The sequence below is a fragment of the Polistes fuscatus genome, unplaced genomic scaffold (genome assembly GCF_010416935.1).
Source record: "Polistes fuscatus isolate 324 unplaced genomic scaffold, CU_Pfus_HIC Scaffold6, whole genome shotgun sequence".
In the NCBI taxonomy this organism is placed as follows: domain Eukaryota; kingdom Metazoa; phylum Arthropoda; class Insecta; order Hymenoptera; family Vespidae; genus Polistes; species Polistes fuscatus.
The window spans coordinates 2,754,105-2,776,507 of NW_025113140.1; the positions used below are offsets into that span (position 1 = coordinate 2,754,105).

General features: G+C 29.9%; 1 protein-coding gene across 4 annotated transcripts in view; it reads right to left on the reverse strand.

The window, feature by feature from the left end:
• Positions 1-1,326: 1,326 nt before the first annotated feature.
• The window catches only part of LOC122523499 (alpha-catulin), an 85,567-nt gene continuing 64,490 nt past the window's right edge, over positions 1,327-22,403 (reverse strand). For 3 of the 4 annotated variants that reach the window (XM_043645267.1, XM_043645269.1, XM_043645268.1), the window contains 10 exons: positions 18,275-18,552; positions 17,452-17,694; positions 14,969-15,232; positions 14,222-14,473; positions 13,470-13,629; positions 13,240-13,358; positions 12,314-12,643; positions 8,721-8,927; positions 7,613-8,178; positions 5,962-6,053 (listed from right to left, as the gene is read on the reverse strand). In XM_043645267.1, the coding sequence (XP_043501202.1) occupies positions 7,726-8,178; positions 8,721-8,927; positions 12,314-12,643; positions 13,240-13,358; positions 13,470-13,629; positions 14,222-14,473; positions 14,969-15,232; positions 17,452-17,694; positions 18,275-18,552 (2,306 nt within the window). In that variant the 3' untranslated portion in view covers positions 5,962-6,053; positions 7,613-7,725. Of the gene's footprint in view, positions 6,054-7,612; positions 8,179-8,720; positions 8,928-12,313; positions 12,644-13,239; positions 13,359-13,469; positions 13,630-14,221; positions 14,474-14,968; positions 15,233-17,451; positions 17,695-18,274; positions 18,553-22,403 lie in introns of all 4 variants that reach the window. The other variant, XM_043645270.1, reaches the window with a different exon arrangement.

The following is a 22,403-nucleotide window of genomic DNA, read 5'->3' on the forward strand; positions in this document are numbered from 1 at the left end:
TTTTAAAAAGACGTTTAACTTTTTTCTTCTTCTTTCTTTACTTTGAGGTAGAATCATATACCGCGAATTATCGGGTAAAATACACGATTTTTACGATTAACTCTCTTGGCTTCTTTTTTTTTTTCTTTTTCTTTTTCTTTTCTTTTTTTCTCTTTTTCTAATAAAAAATCACTACACAGACGATTTTACGTTTTCTAAGTGATTTTTCACATATTCGTAAAAATGATTATTCGGTTTTTTCACGTTCGAGTCTTTACACGTAAGTAAATAATTATACATACATGTATCATATTTCTATAGTAGAGTATAATGTTAATATTAACGAAATTACCACGTTCAGATGAGAGATTATTATTCATCTTTAATCTCTTTACGTGTATGCGTGTATGTAGGTCTTCGTACGTGTCGATTTATCATAATTAAATTTGTCTCAAAATTTTCATTACCGATCGATCTTTATCCGATGTTACAGATATTTATATTTAGTATTTTTTTTTATTTATTTAAGTATCGTACGTTATATCTATGCGTGTAATACACGAAATATGAAACGCAAACTGTATTTCTCTAACGCGTTTATTCTTTGTTTTTTTTAAATTATCATAGTCATCTCCTCATATCATCTTTATATCGGTATAATTATAAACTATCCCGGATCAGGAATAAGAATGATTAATTTTTCAAATATTTCAAGAGATTACCTTACCTTCGATAAAAAAAAAAAAAACAAATTACGATATTTAAATAAATCAATGTAATAAAAATCACATTTCGTCGAATGGAGACAAATTATATTTTTCTATCGTTCTTTTCTAATAATTCACTATCTCGTCCCTTTTTCTAATCTATTTTCTATCCTTTCTTTCTCCATTCGTACCCGTGTGTCACGTGATATTTCAACATAATAACAATAAACAATAATAATAATAAATTAAATAATCGTGATCATATTTAAAAACGATCACGATATTTTTCACTGCCGAGAAAGTCCCTCGTCTTACAAAATATTTTTGTGCAGCATTTTTGGTTATATGCATACATATACATACATATATATATATATATAACTAACAAACAAAAATATAATAATAATAATAATAATAATAATAATAATAATAAAAAATAGCACTTAAGTTTACACAGTATATATAATCGGAGATCCCTATTTAGCCTGTTACAAGTTTGCGATGAAATATAATACAGAGTTTGTACAAACGCGTTATACAAGTTATACAATTTTTCGAATTACATTCTGCGAGGTAAACGCGCACGAGATCCACAAAGAATGCTTTCCTCTCTCTCTCTCTCTCTCTCTCTCACTCTCTCTCAATCTCTCTGTTTCTTTCTCTTATGCGTTTTGTAATTCGTTTAGCGCTAAAGTCCCAACGCTCGGTTATTAATTAATCTAGTGAGTAAAATACTCGCATTATTTTTATTCATTTCTTTTTTTTTTGTATTTCACTGACTGATATATCTTGTGTTAGTTGAAAAAAAAAAAATATAATATATTATAATAATAAAACGACGCTTATATAATAAGCAACGTTTGAAATAACAACAATAAATAAATAAGAACAAAATGGAGAATTATTTTTTATTCTTTCTTTTTTTTTTTTTTCAAAGCGACTATAAAAATTAAAAAAAAAAAGTATATGTATGTATGTATGTGTCCGAGTATTTTACTCATCTTTGTCGAACTACACAGTATTATGTTGTTTTTTGCTTTGCTTTTTTTTTCTTTTTTAATTTTTTTTTTACATTTTAGGAACTCATGAGGATCTCTTTTTTTTTTCCTTTCATTCATCTTTTTTACATTCATTTCATCGTTTTAAAAAAACGCACTACATACTTGCTATCGCGACAGAAAAGCTTAATATGCTTAGAAAATGATCTTATTACTTACGATCAATTTCTAAATTCGCGAAATACGAAGGATACGTATTTTAAGTATGTATTTATTTATGTATTTGTTTATATTATAGTCGGTTTGTCTCTATTTTTATAGTCTTCTTTGTTTTGTTACATATAATCGAGATATTGAATTTCGATTTTCATACATTTGTCACATTTTTCTTTTGCTTTTTTATTTCTTTTCAACATTTAAATAATTGTCGTCTCGTTTCTTAAATTATACAATTTCTCTTGTTATGAAAATTCTCTTAATACGGGAATAACGCACGAACGCTCGACATTTCATTAATCAACGTATAAACGTTATTGTTAATTTTTTATTTCTTTTTTTTTTTTTTTTCTTCTCTTCTGGAGAATAGTCGAGTTAATTATTTAATATTTATATATACATACACATGTATATATAAAAAATCGTAATAAATAGAAATCTTAGTAGGGCTAGTACTAAACGATCGTTTCTTAATTTGCAATATTATTACAAAAAACATCACGCAAAAAAATAATAATAAGTAGTAATTAATACAAAGCTAAGAATAATTTATGCTTAATAAATAGATCGATTATATGTATCTGTTTGAAGTAGTTGAGAAAAAGAAAAAAATGATAAAATAGAGTATAAGTTTTTGTCGTTGCAAAAATCATACTCGTCTTACGTATACTCTTAACTTTCGTCCTATCGAGAAATAAAATTTCATTTATAATCGAGAAATTCGCACATAATTACTATATATGTGTGTACTTCTACGCATGCAAAATATGTGTATGTGTATATAAATGTACACATACACGTTCTCGCTCGAAACGATCGGTTCGCACAATGTGGACACGACGCAGTGATGATCTCTCTTTCTCATTCGATTAAACGCACGAGAGAAAGCGAGACACACATATACACATATATAATATATATATATGTATATAATTATGTGTATGGTATAATATGGTATAGTATATGGTATATGTATGAAATTACATATACATGTTAGCACGTACATAAATAAGTATATTTAGGTATACACGATTAGAAAGAGAGATATCTCGGGTGGTGTTTCTCGCAAAAAAAAAAGGGCTTTGATCTTTGCCACAAAGTACGTCCCTGACCGCCCTGCTGCCGCCCCCAGGTCACCTTCAACGATCCACTTCCTGCCCCACTCTGATATACTCCTTTTTTTCTACAATATTATTCTTTTCTTTCTTTCTTTCTTTCTATCTTTTTCTCTTCAAGACAAAATTTCATTCCTATTATTATTATTATAATTATTATTATTATTAGTTTCGTCTAGCTAATTTAGCGCGCGAGCCTTTTATTTAATTATTCCAACGCAAGCATTTATTAAGAAGCTTCGTTTGATCCTTTAAATTAAGAAAAACATACAAAAAATAAAAAGATAAAATGAAACAAAAATTAGAAGAAAAATTATTAGAGATGTTGAAAGGTCGAGCGAATACGATTTTCTTTTCCCTCTGTGAATTTTCAGAGAAAAATATTCTCATATTTTGAATTTCAAATGTTACGAAAATTTAAAAACGAAGAAAAACGTTTCTTCCAAATTGTTCGTCGTATTATACTTCTTGAGATGATTCTTTTTATAATAATCGTTATAAAACGCGAGTCATAATTCGCACGAACTTTCATTTCTGTCTTTCGTTTACTTTACTTTCTCTCTCTCTCTCTCTCTCTCTTCTCTTTCTCTCTCTCTCTCTTTCTTTCTTTCTTTCTTTCTTTGGCACCTGCTGTTTCGAAAAAGCGTATACAGCCTCGAAGAAAAAAATGGCGTTTGCACGATACGTTAAAGTTAACTGAACGACGATTTATACCTTTTTTTTTTTTTTTGTTTCTTTTCCTCTTCTTTTATATTTCTCATTTGTATATTTAGAAAAGGAAAAAAAAAGACCCATCCTTCTCATTTAAATTCTTATTTCTTTCTAATCATCTCGGCTAAGACGAGTCTAATCACACGCATACATAAACACAGACACGCGCAAACACAAACACACACTTTCTCATAAACCGAAGTTGGCGTAACTATGGAAGTGGAAGTCAGCCTCTATTCTCACACCAAAAAAGGCACTCCATATCGACGCTGTTAATTATTGTCGTTGCACCAACTTCTCGGCTTTGGAAGAACACGTTTATTATATTTTATTATTTAACTTGTGTTTCATTATTAAAATCATCGTCATATTATTTCTCGTTTAATTCTTTCAAACTCTAATACACGCATTCTCTCCGTTTGAACGTAACTTTTTTTTGTGCGACGTACATTATCTCTCTCTCATCTTCGTGCGCGTGTATTTTTTGGAAAATTATGTGTCTCTTTGTTCTCCCACGTAGATGAGTATTCGAACATGAACGTATATTTATTTCTCTCTTTCTCTCTCTCTCTCTCTCTTTCTTTCTTTCTTCCACACACTTTTACTAAATCCTTTTTCTTCCCCCCCCCCCTCCCCATATAACTTTAACGTATCGTACATAATACCTATGTATTTGTGTAAATACCTATGTATAATTATTATATTTATATATTTAGATACGATAAAATCGATCGGATTCGATTTGTTTGAAAAAGTTCGTTATTAGAAAAAGATCTACGTATTTATTTGTTATGCGGCATGAGCTCATTAACGATCAGGTGAGTGAGTCCATGCGATATTATTCGACGAGGTTTCACACGTGTTAATTACTACGGAGCAGAATTAAATGACGATAATAATCGTGCGTGCCTGGCGTGCGTGCGCTTGCATTTAGCGTGCCACTTTGCGTGCGATTGTTAATTAGCAATCTTTTTCTCTCTCTTTCTTTCTTTCTCTTTCTCTCTCTCTCTTTCGTTCCTTCTTTCTTTCTTTCTTTTTGTTTGTTCTCTCTCTCTCTCTCTCTCTCTTTCCCATTTTCCTAGCCTTGATTAATCATTTTACGCATTGACGTGATTCGTGATCGAATATTATGCTTTTTGTTGTTTTAGTTGTTTCGATGTTCGTAAAAGCGTTCGCGAGTGATGAATGGAACGTACACGTCGTTTATTATGTAGAAATATATATTATAATTTCTCGAGATAATCCATACGTGATACCAAAGATGACAAATAATTTGTCGATCTCGTTAGATGAAAAATATCACGAGTATGCCTCGAGTAGTCGTGCGAAAACGCGAATGAATTAGCATGATCGATATGAACCGATCCATCATTTGTATTACTCCAAATTCTAATAAATTTATTAGCATCAATAGTAATATTCAAACGAGTTTTGTGTATGTGTGTGTGTGTATGTGTAGTATGTGTGCGTTGATATAATGCATGGTATGATTTTCAAAAATCGATGTAACATGTTTAAGGGAATAGTTAGGGGGATAATACGCGTGAATTAGAATAAGATATAAAGGTTCGATTGAATATCGATCGACAAGAGGAGAGAATGATGACGATGACGTTGATGTTTTGATATGGTGTTATAGGTTGAGACGATTAAACGCGATAGATATTTGGATTTGGATTGAACGAGGATGGTAGAGAGAAGAATAAATATTATGAATATTTAGTTAATAGTTTAATAGTTAATAGTATTCAAAGAGAATAAGTAAAGGAAATATAACGATGGAATATTTTAAGATGGAGGGTGGGTGGGTGGTGCGATTGGAATCGGACCGAGAGAGGCAAGCTCGTGACGATAGAAGAAGATTTGTGTACGTACACAATCGATGATAATGATAGTACTAATGACGTTGACAATAATGATCGTAATGAGATCGATATAATAATGTGATATTTGATTGTTGTTGTTGTTGTTGTTGTAGTTGTTGTAGTTGTAGTAGTAGTTGTTGTTGTAGTAGTTGTTCTTGTTGTTGTTGATGATGATGTTGTAGTAGTAGTAGTAGTAGTCATCGACGTGTACGTTCCACTGTGGGGCAGGCGAGGCTCTTCCTAGAAAAGCAGAAAGGAGACCCGGGTGCGGCGAGCGTCCCCCTTGGCCCGTCGGGCCATCCCAAACTGTCAGACGGACGGATCGCTGCCGGGGGCGGAGCCCGCCTTGCTGCCGTCGGCACCGACACCTCCACCTTCCCCATCGGCGCTTCCACCCTCTCCGCCCCTGTACGGCGAGCCGCCGGCCCCACGCGCCGACAGACCTCGGAAATCCAGGTTGTACTGAAATTATATTCCAATTTTCCTTATTATTCTTGCTGCTCTTCTTCCTATTGTGGCTTTTTAAATTATTATTATTGTTATTGTTATGTATTGGGTTGGCAATTAAATTCCTGATGTATTTTTTTTAATCCTTATCGGTGATATGGGCTCGATTCTCATTAGGTTGTAACCGGTTTAGGTAAATATGCAACAACATTTTTTGGTATTGTAAGAATAACGTTATTGTTAGTAATTATTTATTTATTTTTTTTTTTTGAAGGAGTACTATAAATATATGAGATTATTTATTATTTAATTATATATAAAGGAGTGTTAGTTTCGATATGTTTTGTCTTGTCACCTTTCACGTGGCTTATTGGTGATATGGGCTCGATTCTCATTAGGTTGTAACCGGTTTAGGTAAATATGCAACAACATTTTTCGGTATTGTAAGAATAACGTTATTGTTAGTAATTATTTATTTATTTTTTTTTTTTGAAGGAGTACTACAAATATATGAGATTATTTATTATTTAATTATATATAAAGGAGTGTTAGTTTCGATATGTTTTGTCTTGTCACCTTTCACGTGGCTTATTGGTGATATGGGCTCGATTCTCATTAGGTTGTAACCGGTTTAGGTAAATATGCAACAACATTTTTCGGTATTGTAAGAATAACGTTATTGTTAGTAATTATTTATTTATTTTTTTTTTTGAAAGAGTACTATAAATATATGAAATTATTTATTATTTAATTATATATAAAGGAGTGTTAGTTTCGATATGTTTTGTCTTGTCACTTTTCACGTGGCTTACGACTGATAAAGGTTGAAATTTTATTGAAACTTTATTTTTCGATCAAAATTAACAACTAATTAAGAAAAAGAAATGACGGGAACTTAGTTGCCAACCCAATTTGGGGGATCGGAAATTAACGTCGTTTTTTGTTTTTTTTTTTTTAATTTCTCTTCGATCAAAATTAATTTACTTACTCTCACTGTTTAATAAGATAAAATAGAAATAGAGAAAAAAGCGAATTGGTTAAACCGAGATCACATATTACGAAATTGTTTTTAAACAAATGGAGAAAAATATATTTCGATAATAGGAATATCCGATCTCGATAAAGAAGCATTAAGTGTGTTTAGAAAAGATCGCAGTAGTGTTGGCATTCCTAATTAAAAATATCTGAAATTAATTGATTAATAATTTATAAATGAATATTAATATTAATATTTCCCCATAGTATTATCCATCTCCCACTTGCTTGTCCCCCATCCTGATTAGTCGTGGTTGAGAAATACGTATTAGATTACATTAAAAACAGTCAACCGAGGTTAAGAGAAAAATGAAACATTATTTAACAAGCCAAAACTAAAAGGATGAGCAAGATAAACTTAGGCTAATTATAAAAAATAAAAAGTAATAGGCACGATAAATTAATTAACGAAAAATTAAATTACATCAAATGTTGTATATATTAAGCGAAGCTTTGATAGAGAAAAAAGATTATAGGAAGATAAAAGAAAAGGGTTAAAAGGATGGAAAAAAGAAAAAAATAAAACGTTAAGGTCGAACCTTTGGTGATACGAAATAAGGAGAAGTTTTCTGTCTCTCTTTCTCTCATTTTCACAGGTAGAAAATGTGAAAAACTCGTGAACCCGTGTCGTCTTACGACAGTTCGTCTCTTGTTATCTCGGTAGACTGGCATATCTCAGTTGTTGCAGCTGCGCCTGGTGCAATTGCAATTGCAATAGCTGGAGATTTTGAAGAGAATATGGTTGCTGTTGTGGCCCGTTTGTTGGATTATTTGTTGAGAATGGTAGGACCGAGGGATGAACGAAGGATGCTGAACTTTTGTTAGGATTGTTGGTAGTTGTCGAAGTTTTCGTGTTAGTCGTATTAGTTGTAGTTGTTGTATTCGTAGTAGTTGGAGCCATGTTAAAGTAAGGATTGAAAGCTGAAAGGTTTAGGCTAGTACGAAGGATATTATGGAACTGTGCTGAGGTCAATGGATGCGGTTGAACGTACGGTGAAGAAGACGGAAGTAATTGTGGACTGATCGGATATAAGCAATCCTCTTCGTTCTGGCCTGGCATCGGTGTTGGACTCAAATCCACGAACTGCGGCATGTTGATGTTATGCTGATCGACGAATAAACGTTAACATGAACTAATATATAATGATATATAATATTGCAATATTATATTCTCACTCTTCTTTTATCGAAATTCACGATTCTCAAATATCCTGGGATAAATTTAGAGAAAAAACAAAAAGTAGGAAAAATTCTTCGAGAAAAAACGTTTAGCGTTATATTTTTTTTCGAAGATATAAAAACTGAATTGCAAATGACAAAATATATTTGAAAAACATTGCGTTGCGACGGTGCGATAAAAATGAAAAACCAAATCTATCGAGCTGAGTGAGATAAAATAAAAAAAACAACAACAACAACACCAACAACAACCAAAATAATAACAATCTATAAAAAATGAAATAAAGTAATAAAAACAAGAAAAAGAAGAATCCAAGGATTTGTGAACGAGAAAAAATGGAAAGAAAAATAAAAATTCGTTCGACAGCATATTATTATATTCACCGAGTGTAAAAATGTTTGGTGGAAAAAAAGAAAAATTAGGAAAGATTTTGGGATAAACGATCTATTGTTCGTTGTTGGTCTCACCTTTGTGGCGCAGACGAAGCACGTAGTGACCACCTTCGATATCACGTTCATCAAGTTCTTTGTCTCCTGTATAACGTTGTCGACTTTGGTAAAAGTCGCCGCTTTACCGACGGTTGGGTTCTTCACGGTGAATTGCAACTGCTGCACGTACGTTGGCACTCGATCCAGATTTTCTAAGAGTTCTTTCTTGTGCGGTCCACCCGGTACCTGCGCCCATGCAATATCGTATAAAAATTTATGCCATATTTACTCTCGCAAAGCAAACTCATTCGATCGACATTCAATTTTCGACGATCGATATTATCAATGGTATAATAAATAATCGATATTAATTGCAAGCAAATAAAACAACGCATTTTTTTCTCTATTCATAATGATAAATAATTAACGTTTTTTTTTTTTGAAAATAACAAATCATAAAATATATGCACGAATTCAAATAATTCAATTTTTTTTCTAGCTTCTACCGATTTTCGTATATATTTTTAATTATCTCGAACAACAAGTGATCTTTCGATGAAATTATTTATTCCTCTTCTTTTTTTTCTTTTTTCTTTTAAATCTTTTTTAATATATGAGAATTTTTCTAATTTTCTTTTATTAACGATCGTTGAAAATTGTGAACGCGTTTGCTTTGCGTGAATGTAAATTATATATTTATGTATATAGCGCTATAATCATCGAATATCTTTCAAGCAATGCTTGATTCTATATTTTCGTAGTTCGTTGTTAATAAATACTATCGATATAATATATATTTATTTCGTGATACGAATATACATATCAATATGTGTATATATATGTATATATGTATGTATGCATATATGTTATAGTTTATGCACAATATAGTACATACAATTTAGATGAAATATCTTTAATAATAATAATTTTTTTCTAATAATAATAATAATATATATTCTTTCTTCACAATTTAACTATAACATACGTACAACATAAATATATAGATATGTATATATGTATATAAATATGCAGCTAAGATGTGAAAGAAATGACCGTGTGTCATCTATCGGTCCTAATGGAACACAATGCACAACTTTAAACGTAAAACTATTAAAAATCATTTGAGAGAAAAAAGATTAGTATGAATATGTGAATGACAGTGAAGTAGTACAGACCTTGTTATTTTCGCAAGCTTCTCGAGAGAGTAAATATTATTTATATTTATTATTTAGATTTTTCTAATTATTCAACGTTATACCGTTCTGAGTATATGTTACTATGAATTATTATTAATCTCAAAGCAATCATGCAGACGAGAAAAGTTCTAATTTTCTAATCGTCTAATAAATACGTTTGAAATGTATCTAACTTGTAAAAAATTTTGTTCAATGATGAGACCGAGATAAAATAAAATAAAATAAAGTAAAATAAAATAAAATGAAATTAAATGTTTGATCTCGTCCGCATATATAGATATATAAAAATATATCGCTTTGAGAAAAGAACAAATTTGGAATATCGCGTAGAATATTGAGATTTTCGGAAGCTGGCAAAAATTTTGAGACATAATACTCATGCCCCAGATAGTGGAAGGAGGGGGACCACAATGCACATAGACGTCGTCCAGAGACGGAAGCATTCCCGTAGCATCTAAAACACACCTTACTAATCGTACACAAAAAGTGGTAAATGTATGTACATAAAGTTAATTTACCAACAAAATCATAATCATAGTAACATGTCCAAGTTAAATGTAGAGATATGAGAAAGAAAGTTGTTTTGAGAATAGATAGCTGTCGTCGTCGACGCACACGTGTCAGTTCACAAATATCTTATTTGTTTCTTTTATTTTTTATTTTTCTAATAATCGATTAAAAATTCAATTAAATATCGTAGTCAATATCTTTCATAATAGATTTATTATATACTTTCTTTCGAATTTATTGAAAAAAAAAAATGATGAACGTGATTGCGATTCGACGAAACGCCAATCTTGTAAAATAAGAAAATAAATAAATAACACAAAGTATATAGGATGGGTGAGATTCTCTATACCATTCAAATCATTCAAATATAAATAGACGGATAATTATATTAAAATAAAATTGATAAAAGAACAAAATCAACAATTCTCTCCTATGGATATAATACGTAGGTCTATGTACATACGTTTGCATGACAAGTATAGATCATGTTTGCATATGTGTACGTGTTTTTATTCTTTTTTCTTGTTGTTGTCGTTATTGCTGTTGTTGTTGTTGCTGTTGTCGTTGTTGTTGTTATTGTTGATAGGTAGGTAGGTATGTATGAAATGCACGTGTGTTGATTTATAAATCAGAACAACACCCAACAACATTGGTATAGAATTATAATGAAATCGCAAATCACTTATTTAGCGGTTTATGCACGAGGCAAGTAATGAAAATGAATTTGTACAAGGTGATTGATTGTATGATAACTATTAGCCCCAAACGAGGGTCTAAAGTAAAGAGAGAAAAATTTACCTGGATGGATGGCATTCAAGTACGAAGGGGGAGTTATAAAAAAGGGGTCTTATAATACAAAACATTTTACAAGGTTCGTTCTCGTTTAATTTCTTTTCAATAATAGCGACAGAAAGATAGAAGAGAGAAAGAAAAATAGTTAAATAAAAAATGAAAAAAAAGATAGAAAGATAGATTGATAGATAGATAGACAGATAGATAGATAGATAGATAGATAGATAGATAGATAGATAGATAGATAGATAGATAAATAGATAGAGATATCAAAATGGTACCGGGTGAACTATCAATACTTGGCCTAGCTAGGAGATTCGTAAGGGCAGCAAACGTATTAATTCAAACATACCTAATGCTAATAAACTCGTATCGAAGTCACTTCGAATCATTGAACCAAACGCTTTATATTTTCCTTCATTTCATTTTCTTCGAATAGATTTAATTAAAAAACACAAAGATACGAGAGACAAGCTATTAAGATTCGACGTGGCTTCGAGTAATTGCGATTACGAGAAAATGAAACTCAATAGCGTAAGGTGTAAGTAAAAGAGATTTTTCGGAATAATAACAATAATAATTATCATCGTTATCATAATAATCAATAATAAATATATGTATATAGGTAAGGTATATATATATATATAGCAAGGATATATCGAACAATTCGGAATCAAGTCCAATACTGAATCCGTAATAGAATGGTATTAAGAATGATCGAATAAATTAGAGGAGATTAGGGGACTCAGACAAAGAGGGCGGGGGGCTCAGACAAAAGAGAGGGGTGGTAATATAACGCGCGCGGGCACGCATACACGCCACTCATACTCGATTAACATTTATAAAATAGGATCTTATATAACGATACATATATATCTATATATAATATATGTATGTATATATATATATAGAGATACATTGTATATACATATTATACATAGGGTGAATATAAGAGTACACATACACGCACCCACGCACGCAAAGACGCACACACGTGTCAAGGAACATGTTTAAAACGTCACTCCAATCGAAATATAGATATGTGTAATTACTTATATATAATATATGTATATATATATATGTATAGATCGATAAATCAGATCGATCGTATCGATAATGAATCTGCAAACGTACCTGATAACTGAATTGTCTCACAACCTTGTACAATCTATTCGCCTCCTCCGCAAAATACTCAGCTTGAGTGAAAAGATCCTGAGTTGTTTTAAGGGCACCTTCTCCTCTTGTAAATTGATACATCGAGAATGCCATGGACGACATATTCTTAGCACGTTTAACGATGTCGTTGTTCTCCTCGAGTGCACTACCACTCTCTTGCCATTTCTCCGTCTCAGCATCCATCTCCGATGTAATCAGCTTCATCTCAAGGCCAGCCTTCGCTATCTTTGCTTGTTCCTCGCTGTCCAGTCTAACTGGTTTCAATGGTTTGCTCGTTGTACCGTGTTTCTGTCGATTTCAAATGTTTCATTCTCAATTTTATTTTTAAATCATTCGTCGAATAGAAATACACGAAATAAAAAGATTGATTTTCGATAATTATTATTTTAAAAGTAGGTTAAATTAATCATTTCGGCGTAGCGCGATAATTATTTCTCGTTTTCTTTTCGGAGTGGGAGAAGGGGACTTTAAATTTTATTTTTAGATCGTATCTCGAAAAGTCTTGATTAATTAAAATTTGTGTCTGTGAGTTTTTAGGATAATCTAATACGCGTCATTTTAATTAATCTTCATATTAGATTTTAATTAATCCGCGGTTAAATTATTACATATATCTCTCTTGAAGATTTTCGTAATATTATTATGATAGATTTATGTAATGTTAAATAACACACGTTTGCACTGTTTCATTATTTCAAAACACAACTTTATGTTAGTAGTGCATAATTAAATGATAACTCAGAAAGTTAGTTTTGTTATATATATCAGATTCTCGCAATGTAATCCAAAAAGTTATACTACAAGTATAGTGTTTTCTTCATGAAAAAACAAACAAATCATAAAAGATTAAAATATGATTTGATATGATTTTTAATAAAACTTACACCTGGTCTTGGCAAGGACATGTAGACCTGTTTTTCCGGTCGATTTTGACTCAATTCCAAAACGTCTTTAGCAACTGTTGTCACGTCGGTCATCAACCATTGCCACATATCAGCAAAAACTGATAACACATTAACCCAAAGTTAATTAAATGTATTTTAATTATGTGTATAAGTAAGAAAATTGTAACAAATGTATATATATGTAATGAAGAATAATGTAAGAACGATACCTTCTAAATTTTCTTTAGCAATTTTACTAGTAGGATGCCTTGCTAGCGTGTGTGCAGCTGTCACCACTTGAGGCCCGTAAATTCTCAGGTTGATTTCGGTAAACTTAGCCGAAACTTGTAGGGATTCCGAGAGTGCGACGTGTCTCAAGAGTTTGCATACCTAAATGTTTGTAATTAAACACCCATGGTAATTAAACTATTTATTATATCTTTGACTCTTAATTGTAACTAGAGCATAATTAATTCTTAGATTCTTTTAATTCTTCAACATTTTATATATATATTTTTTTTTTCAAAAGTTTAGCGCATACAAATACAATTTGATTTTTAAAAAGTACAAAAATATGTAAATATGATACGATAAAAAAGAAATTATTCTAAATCAATATCTTTCTTCGCGTATCAACAGATTTTCGTGCACGCACCATCATAAATTTCATTCATAATTTCATACTATTTCTTCGATAATATCTCTATTTCTTGTTTTGTTTTTGTAAATATTATCGATAAATAAATCGATAAAGACAATACGAAAGAAATATTGATTTAAAAAAAAAGAAGAAAATAAAACATGCGATAAGAAAAAAAAATAGGTTGGAATGAGAAAGTTTCGTTGTTGAAAATCCTGCCAAGTTTTAATCCAGATCGTGATCGCGTAGAAAGGGTTTGCTCAAGTAAGGGTCAAGTTACGCTTTGGAGGATAAAGGTATTTCAAGACGATTTAAAAAGATGTTACGAAGCTCTACACGTACTTCGAGAATATGTTCGATGTACTCGTGAAACCTATCGCTGCTCTCTTGAAGTCGGTCGATTTCATTAGCCAAAGCGAGGTTCCTAATTGTCGAGACTAATTCCTGACCGGCTTTGGTCACCTGTCCAAGGTCACCGGCTTGTTCCATCGTCGTGGTCGTAAGCTGTTGACGAAGGTCACGAGTAGCTCGAAGAACACCCAATACTGCTTGTTCCATCTCTGAGCTTGGTGAACATCCACCTCCTTCGAAGTTCTAACGATAAAAAAAGAAAAGAAAAAGACCAAAAAACAATAGAAATTAATTAAGCAAAAAGAAAAAGATTCTTAATACACTTTTTTTCTTTAATCTCTTTTTATCATATACAGACTGTTTAGAATTATTCATAATTTTCTAATATAAAGGGAAAATCGTTTAAACATTTCTTTGTAATCATTTTAAAAATAAGAATTGTTACTTTTATTAACATTTCTTATAGTATGGAAAATTATAGAAAAATAATTGTTATAGGATACTATTTAAAATATTTTTAAATATTTTATTATTTATTATATTAATTATAATATAAATATATAATTAATATATTAATTAATAATAATTCTTATTTATTATATTTTATTTTTTATTATTTATTATATTATTTAAAAATAAAATTACGAAGCAAAAGAAAGTAGGATCAAATTTTTTTTAAATATTTTCTATCAATATTTTAAATAACATACAAGTGTTTACAATAAAATTTAGCCTTACCATACTGTTACCGATCCGCAATAGAGTGTTCAACTCAAGTTTCGCTCTATCGCAAAGAAGAAGAATATTTTCGCGGTGTTCGTGACTCGTGTAAGCACTGTCAGTGAAATCCTGGGTCCTTTCAACTACTGTGTCGAGGGCTGATGTCAGTGTTTCACGACAACCTTGTCCCAATAGGGTCATCCTTGTGGTCTCAACGAGCCTCTCGAAATATTTCAATGCAGAACACACCGTACTACTGTCCCAATCTTCTTGCTGTGGATTCTACCAATCACGATAAAGATCGATATCGTTCATTAAAAAGAAACAAAAAATTGAGATAATGCATTCGTTGTAATTGAATATTACGAAAATATATTTTTTATTTTGGTTTTAATACTTCGTTCAATTGTTTTAATAATGTTGAATATTAATTCAAGAGTATAAGGGCCAAAGAAAAGAATTTCAAGATAATTATAAGTTTCATAATTTACTATTTAAGTTTATAACATACATTTGATTTTCATTCTTTTGAATCGGTATTATATATATATTATACTTATTTTATTTGTTAGTTTCAAAATAAAGAAAAAATATGCAAATTATTGAAAATGTAATATTAGGAAATGTTTTTTGTATAAATACGAGAGTAATTTATACTAACAATAAGAGAAATTTAGAATTTACGTAGTTATTTCAAATGTTAATATGTAAAATGAAGGATTAAATAAAATAGGAACATAATTTATTAACTAGAGTTAACGAAGTTTAAAGTTAATATGGTGCAAAGTGATTGCACGTTGAAATATATTAGAAATTTAACTCGTAGTGTCGAACAATGATGTAAAATAGGTAGTGAATTGTTAAACAGCTTAAAGAAAGTTGGCCGACGGCCGAGTCATTTGGTTCTCTTATGTATAAGAGAACCATTTGAATAAACCAAGTGAAACTCGACGTAGAAATTGCTAGACGATAGAAAACGCAAACACATCGCGTTCCTATTATCGTTGTCTTCTTGTTGTTTGGCACGAACTCGTCTCTACCAACGAAAAAGAGAAAGAAGAAGAGAAAGAATAATAATAATAATAATAGATATGCATATGTATGTTTATTTACGACTACCATTTCACACGGTAATTTACAATAAGCTTTATTGCCCGCGTAAAAGTATTCCCTTTTTCAGTTCAAAATCAATTATTATATTTCCAACGTACGTAAATACGTGCATGATATATATATATATATACGCAGAGTGTGTGTACCAAAAGTCACTTTATCGCTAAAAATAATAAATATTAGTTTATTAATAGAATTACCAATAATAATTTGTTTTTTTTCATTCCAAGATATTAATCTCCAGGGACAAAATTGAAATAATAAATATTTCAAAATTTCAAATTTAATGAAAAATAATGCAATTATTTGTTTATTTTTCTTTTTCTTTTCAAATAATAGATTTATACAAGTAACATGATTTTAACGTAAGATTAAATAATAAATCAAATTATTATTTTATTTGTATAATATTGCATATTGTGGATCAATTACGGTGTTGTTACAAAATAGGCCAATGATGCTACTATTTTAAATAGTTGCCAAAAATGTATTTTTATTATTTCAGTTGAGTAAAGTGATTTATAGGACACCCTGTATATATTGTTTTTAGAAGAAAGAGTGAAATTATGTCAGAGTTTAGGCGCCATCACGACTGGAAGACTTTGAAAGGTCATGTTTTTGGCTGTAAGCTTTATACAGTAAGAGAAAAACGTACTAACGCACATTTTCGAAGTTACGAGAAATGAGAACACATTTTCTCGACCTTATTTTTCTATCTTCGATATTGTTTTTAACGATCCTCACGGATTCTTCTTCTTTTTCTTTTTCTTTTTCTTTTTCTTTCAATAGAATAGATAGATATGTTGGTACTTTCGATTTATCACGCGATACAAACATTTTCTCGATATCACATTTCTGTTATAACATTATCTGTATAGAAGCTTAGATTTGTTTCGTGATACGAATGTTAGTAAAATAACAAAACAAAAATTTAATGATTCGATTTAAATGCAAAGTATGATGATGATGAATGATGATCGAAATGATATTACGAAAAATTGTTTTTCAAATAAGTCTATTTTATTACTTTATTATTAGCTTTCTGTAAATAGACTTTTCAAGAATTTCTATTTGATATGTTAGGAATCTGTAAGAAGGATGATGGAAATATTGAGTTAGCCAATAATAAGTAATATCGACATTTTTAATATGAAAAATACTAGTACTAGTGTGATATTTATTTAGATTCTAACGAATATTTTAACGAACAAAAATTATATTTATATAGAAAAATATGCATAAAATAGTAAATGAAATTGTTCATTGAAAAAGTAGGATAATTCTGTTTAAAGATTTTTGTTTTAGATATAAAAAATAAAATACGGGAAATCGTTGAAATATGCATAAACTATAATATAATAATAATTTGTTGGTAAAAAGTTTCTTACCTGAGAGTTGGGATAAGATTGAGATTCACTGCAATCGAGGACACCATCCTTGACCACGTAATGTATTAAATCCATCGCTCTTCGCATTTGACAGAAAACTGTATCCCTATTCTCCCTCGCCGAAGGACATTCAGGATGTCTCAGGCACGTTTTGCTGGATGTGAGTAGCATCATCGTGCTTCTCTCCAAAACTTGTCGGGCAGCGGCCATTTGAGCCCTTCGTCTCTCGTCTTTCAGGTCATTCTACGAATTAATAACGATGGAACAAACTTATCAAAATAATTCATTTTTAAAATTCGAAAATCATTTTAAATAATTATTTAATTATTATTTTCATACGTTAACACGTGTTCAAGCTATTTGACTTATTAAATAAATATTTCAGCGTGTACCACCGGTGGTACACGTGGCACGCATAAGAAAAAAGTAATCCAATAGAGAAATGAAAATCATTTTAAATAATTATTTAATTATTATTTTCATACGTTAACACATGTTCAAGCTATTTGACGTATTAAATAAATATATCAGCGTGTACCACCGGTGGTACACGTGGCACGCAACGTGTTAAACAACACTTGAACAAACGTGTACTGATGTATGTTAAATAATAAATATTTTTTTTTTGTAATCCTTCATAATCATCAAATGGAAAAAAAACGATAAAAATTTCTATAATTATAATATTCGATCGTTATAAAAATTATGAATAAAAATTAATCAATCTCCCCTTTTATTCGAACAAACGTTACGATTGTTTCTTCGAAAAAAGAAAATAAATACTTTTGATAACAATATTTTCCAAATAATTATATGAACTTACCTGACGATCACCAGTAAGGTGAGCCAATTCCACCATCTCCGCACCAAATTGGCTGAACGCTTTAACGAATTCCGTGAAATTCGAGACACTTTCTAGACGTCCAAGGCTACGGGCAACCTTGTCCTTCGCTAAAAGCAATTGTTTCACTACGACTATGTCCGCTAATAAAAGGACTCTCGTGACCGAACCCAAAAGACATCTTGCTGCTCTGACAACCGAGCCACGATCGGCTAAACTGTCTTCCATAGCACATTCGCATAATTTTTCTATCGCCGATCCTGAAACAATATAATCAAATTTTATTTTTTAATTAACTTACTGGATCTATATTAATTGTTTCTTTATTTACTTTTGTATGATAAGAAATGAAACATTTATATTATTTTGATATTATTATCGATTAAATCAAATATATTAATTACATCAATAAACAAAAATTAATATTATAAAACTTGTAGGATAATATTTATTATATTCGATTCGTTGTCATCATTAATAAACGTTTTATTATTGGTAAATATATTTGAAACGATAAATTTAATCAAATTTATGAATCATCGACGACATTTTTCTTTCTTATTTGCCAAAGTGGGTTCTTACACACTTTATCTAATGAACTGTAACTTTTCTAAGAACCGTAGATAAGTAATTAAAAGGATAACATGCGATACTTCAGACTACGAGCTTTTTCATCACTGATGCTGAGAATTGATAATAATAGATTATCATCGAATAATAATTGTAATCCCTGGATATATATTTGTGTTACATAACCATAAGAGTGTTATCAATCTGGCTTACGTATATTTGTATAATTATTGAAATTGATATGAGACGAACAGAGGAATGAGATGCAATTTGCAACGATTAAATTCTTCGTCATTGTCGGGGTTAACTTAACTTAATTAATACCGATGACATTTAATCGACAAATTATTATACACTTCGCGTTTAATCTATAATATATTCAAATATAATATTATCAATGATAAGACACTAAATCCTATTATTATATTCAATATTTATTATTATATTCATCATAGAAATTATTTCAAGAAAATATCAAAGATATGAAACGTTCATTTAACGCTTGTTTCTTAACATTTATTTTCTATTCGACGTTAAAGAATAAAACATTTTTCGTCACATTCCGTTGGCTGTATCTTTTAATCATTTGCCAAATGAGACAAAATTCGTCTGACAAAAAAGATAACGAGAATGAATTACGTACACGTAGATACACGTGTGGAACGCGAACCGTTATTTCACGTCTCTGTATTTCTCTCTTTTTTTAATTCATTTTTTTTTTCCATTAAATTCGTAGCATGAATATACTTTATCTTTTTTTTTTATTCCTTTTATGAAAATGAACTCGTTGATATTTTCACAGTTACGCTCGGAGTAAAACTGAATTAACGAGACTTTAAACCCCCGCGAATGATGATTCGCGTAATCAAGAGTACGTTGTACGTTTGTAATTAGACGTTTAACAGGCGAAGTGCCAATTTGTGGTGGCACTTTCTTAACACAAGCAACCGGAGAGCACCCACCGAGCATTGCCAATTATGGTGAAACTTTGAATGCGCGCGTACCGTTGTGGAAAAAAAAAAAAAAAAGAAGAAAACTCCTGTACTTAACGAAAGAAGAATATTGAAAAATATAATAACGTTATTATTATATTCAAGAAAGGAAGGAGTAAAAAATTTAGAAGAAAAAAAAGAACACAGAGAGAGAGAGAGAGAGAGAGAGAGAAAGTTTGATTATTCGTATTCTTGAAGAAAAATCAAATTAATTATTTCATAAAAAACAAATTGAATTATCTGTGTGTAGATATTTTTTTTTAAACGAGTTTTAATCATTTTGTTATTAGTTCGAGCAATTTCGAATTAATTGTTAAATTATTATAAGTTTATGTTACATTATATTTTAAATATGAAGTTATAATTAGATAAAGATTTTATTATATAGGTTTCTTTTTAAATTATTTTGGTTTTTCTTGAAATTTAATTATAAATTGTATATAGGTATTATTAAAATACAGTAGTAGTAGTAGTAATAATAATAATGTTTTATAATTTATCTTTCAGATTACAAAGATATATATTAAAATAAATTCCGAGCTTATCTAAACGAGCTCGTAAACAATCGTAAATGAATTTATTAAATATATCGATTTACTACAAGCAATGTTAGCACGTTAAATGCCATAGGAAATTATCGATAACAAACCAGTAAAATAAATGCGTAGCGCGTGATTCTTTATTTCAAAACAAAAAAAAATAAAAAAATAAATTTCCAATGTAATTCAACGTATTAATAAATCTGTTAAATATCTAACTACGATTTTGTGAATAATTCAAAGTTTTTATTACTAAAATGAATATTTCGTTATCATGAAATGATTCAAAGAAATTTATCTTGTCAATCAATTTCATATTTTTTGTTTCTCTCTCTCTCTCTCTCTCTCTCTATCTTTCTTCCTTTTTTTTATTGTCCCAGGAACTTTTCTTTCTTTGTAAAAGTTCGACGGATTTCCAAGGCAACGATCGATGTATCGACAAAAAGAAGAAAAGTTAGTAAAAAAGGACTTACTAACAAGTACAGTAGACCATCTTTGTCCTTCTTTCTCTTTTTTTTGTAGCCTACTTACGAAGATAATGGTTCAGTGAGTCCTTTTTAAAAGATACACAAAGTTTCCATCCTGTCGATCGTTTATCGGAATTAATGTAATTTTTCTTCTCTCTTCGGTGAAATTATTTCAACACTTTGATAAAATGTAAATTGATCGATATTAATTGTTTCTCATTTATTGTTTATCGTATCCATACAATGTTACAGTTCTTATTGAATCATTATTTTATTTTATAAAGTCAAAGTAAACGCACATTCGTATTGAATTCTTTATACGTTTGGAAATGTTAAACAAAACTTCTTATACCGGAATAATTTGATTTCTCGTTTGAAGATAGAATAATAATAAAATATATTTTCAAATCATATTAAAATAATTAACATTCATAGCTAAAAGAATCGATCTAAATATTTTCTTTGTTTATAAATGATATGAAAGAAAGGTTGTAAGAAATATTTCGATTAATTTCAACAACAAAAATTATAGTTAAATAAGACTCTTTTGTATTACAATTTGATTATACTTTTAATGTTCCTAGTCATTCGAAGATTACGATAAACCGATTTATGTAAATTTTCCATGATATAAATTTTAAAAAACCAGTTAAAATATGTCTTATACATTTTCAATATCCATTAAAAACAAAGAAAATATTTAGGTAGTCTCCATTAGTTGAGACACCCTGTATATAATATATAAGATAAGGTAAACTCTCTTTTGATTAAGTTGAGTTCGGTTAGTGAGAAAAGGTGATGACGAAGACGATGTCAGTGATGGGTTTGTGTTATTTCTTCTAAGTATATATATGAGTACATCCTAACCATTCACCATGCTTCAATGGGAAAAGGGTCTTCCGATTCATTACTCAAGACGGAAGCCTTTATGTGAACGATTCCATAAAGAATCCAATAGATCCGATAGAGTTAGAGTCAGATATGAAAGATGGCGTCAAAATGGCTAACAAGATACATGATCTCATTTAACCTCTTCTTTATTAATACTTTTTCTGCTGTTGCGTACTCTTTAGAAAAATTTTCTTCGATAAAACAACCAAAATGAAAATAAATAATTCAGTTTATTTCTATATGAATATTGATAATATATAAATGTCGTTTCTAATTAATAAAACAACAATCAATATAAAGTAAATAATAAACAAAATTTATTACGTAGTGTTTCATTCATTTTCAAAGTTAGCAAATAATTATTATTCGTATATTATTTTTCTGTAAATATTTTTGATGAAATATAAAATACATTTACTCCCCCCATATCTTTCAGATACATATTCGAATAACGTCAACGTTAAACGAAAAAGTAATCACTGTTATAAACTCGAAAAACATTGAGAAAATTGCATAACCATAAATAAAAGAAATTTGATTGAAAAATCATTTTCTTTGAATCCATGAATTTTGATATACTTTTCATATATATATATATGCATAACGTTGATGCAATTTGAATAAATAAAATATATATGTATTATAATGCACA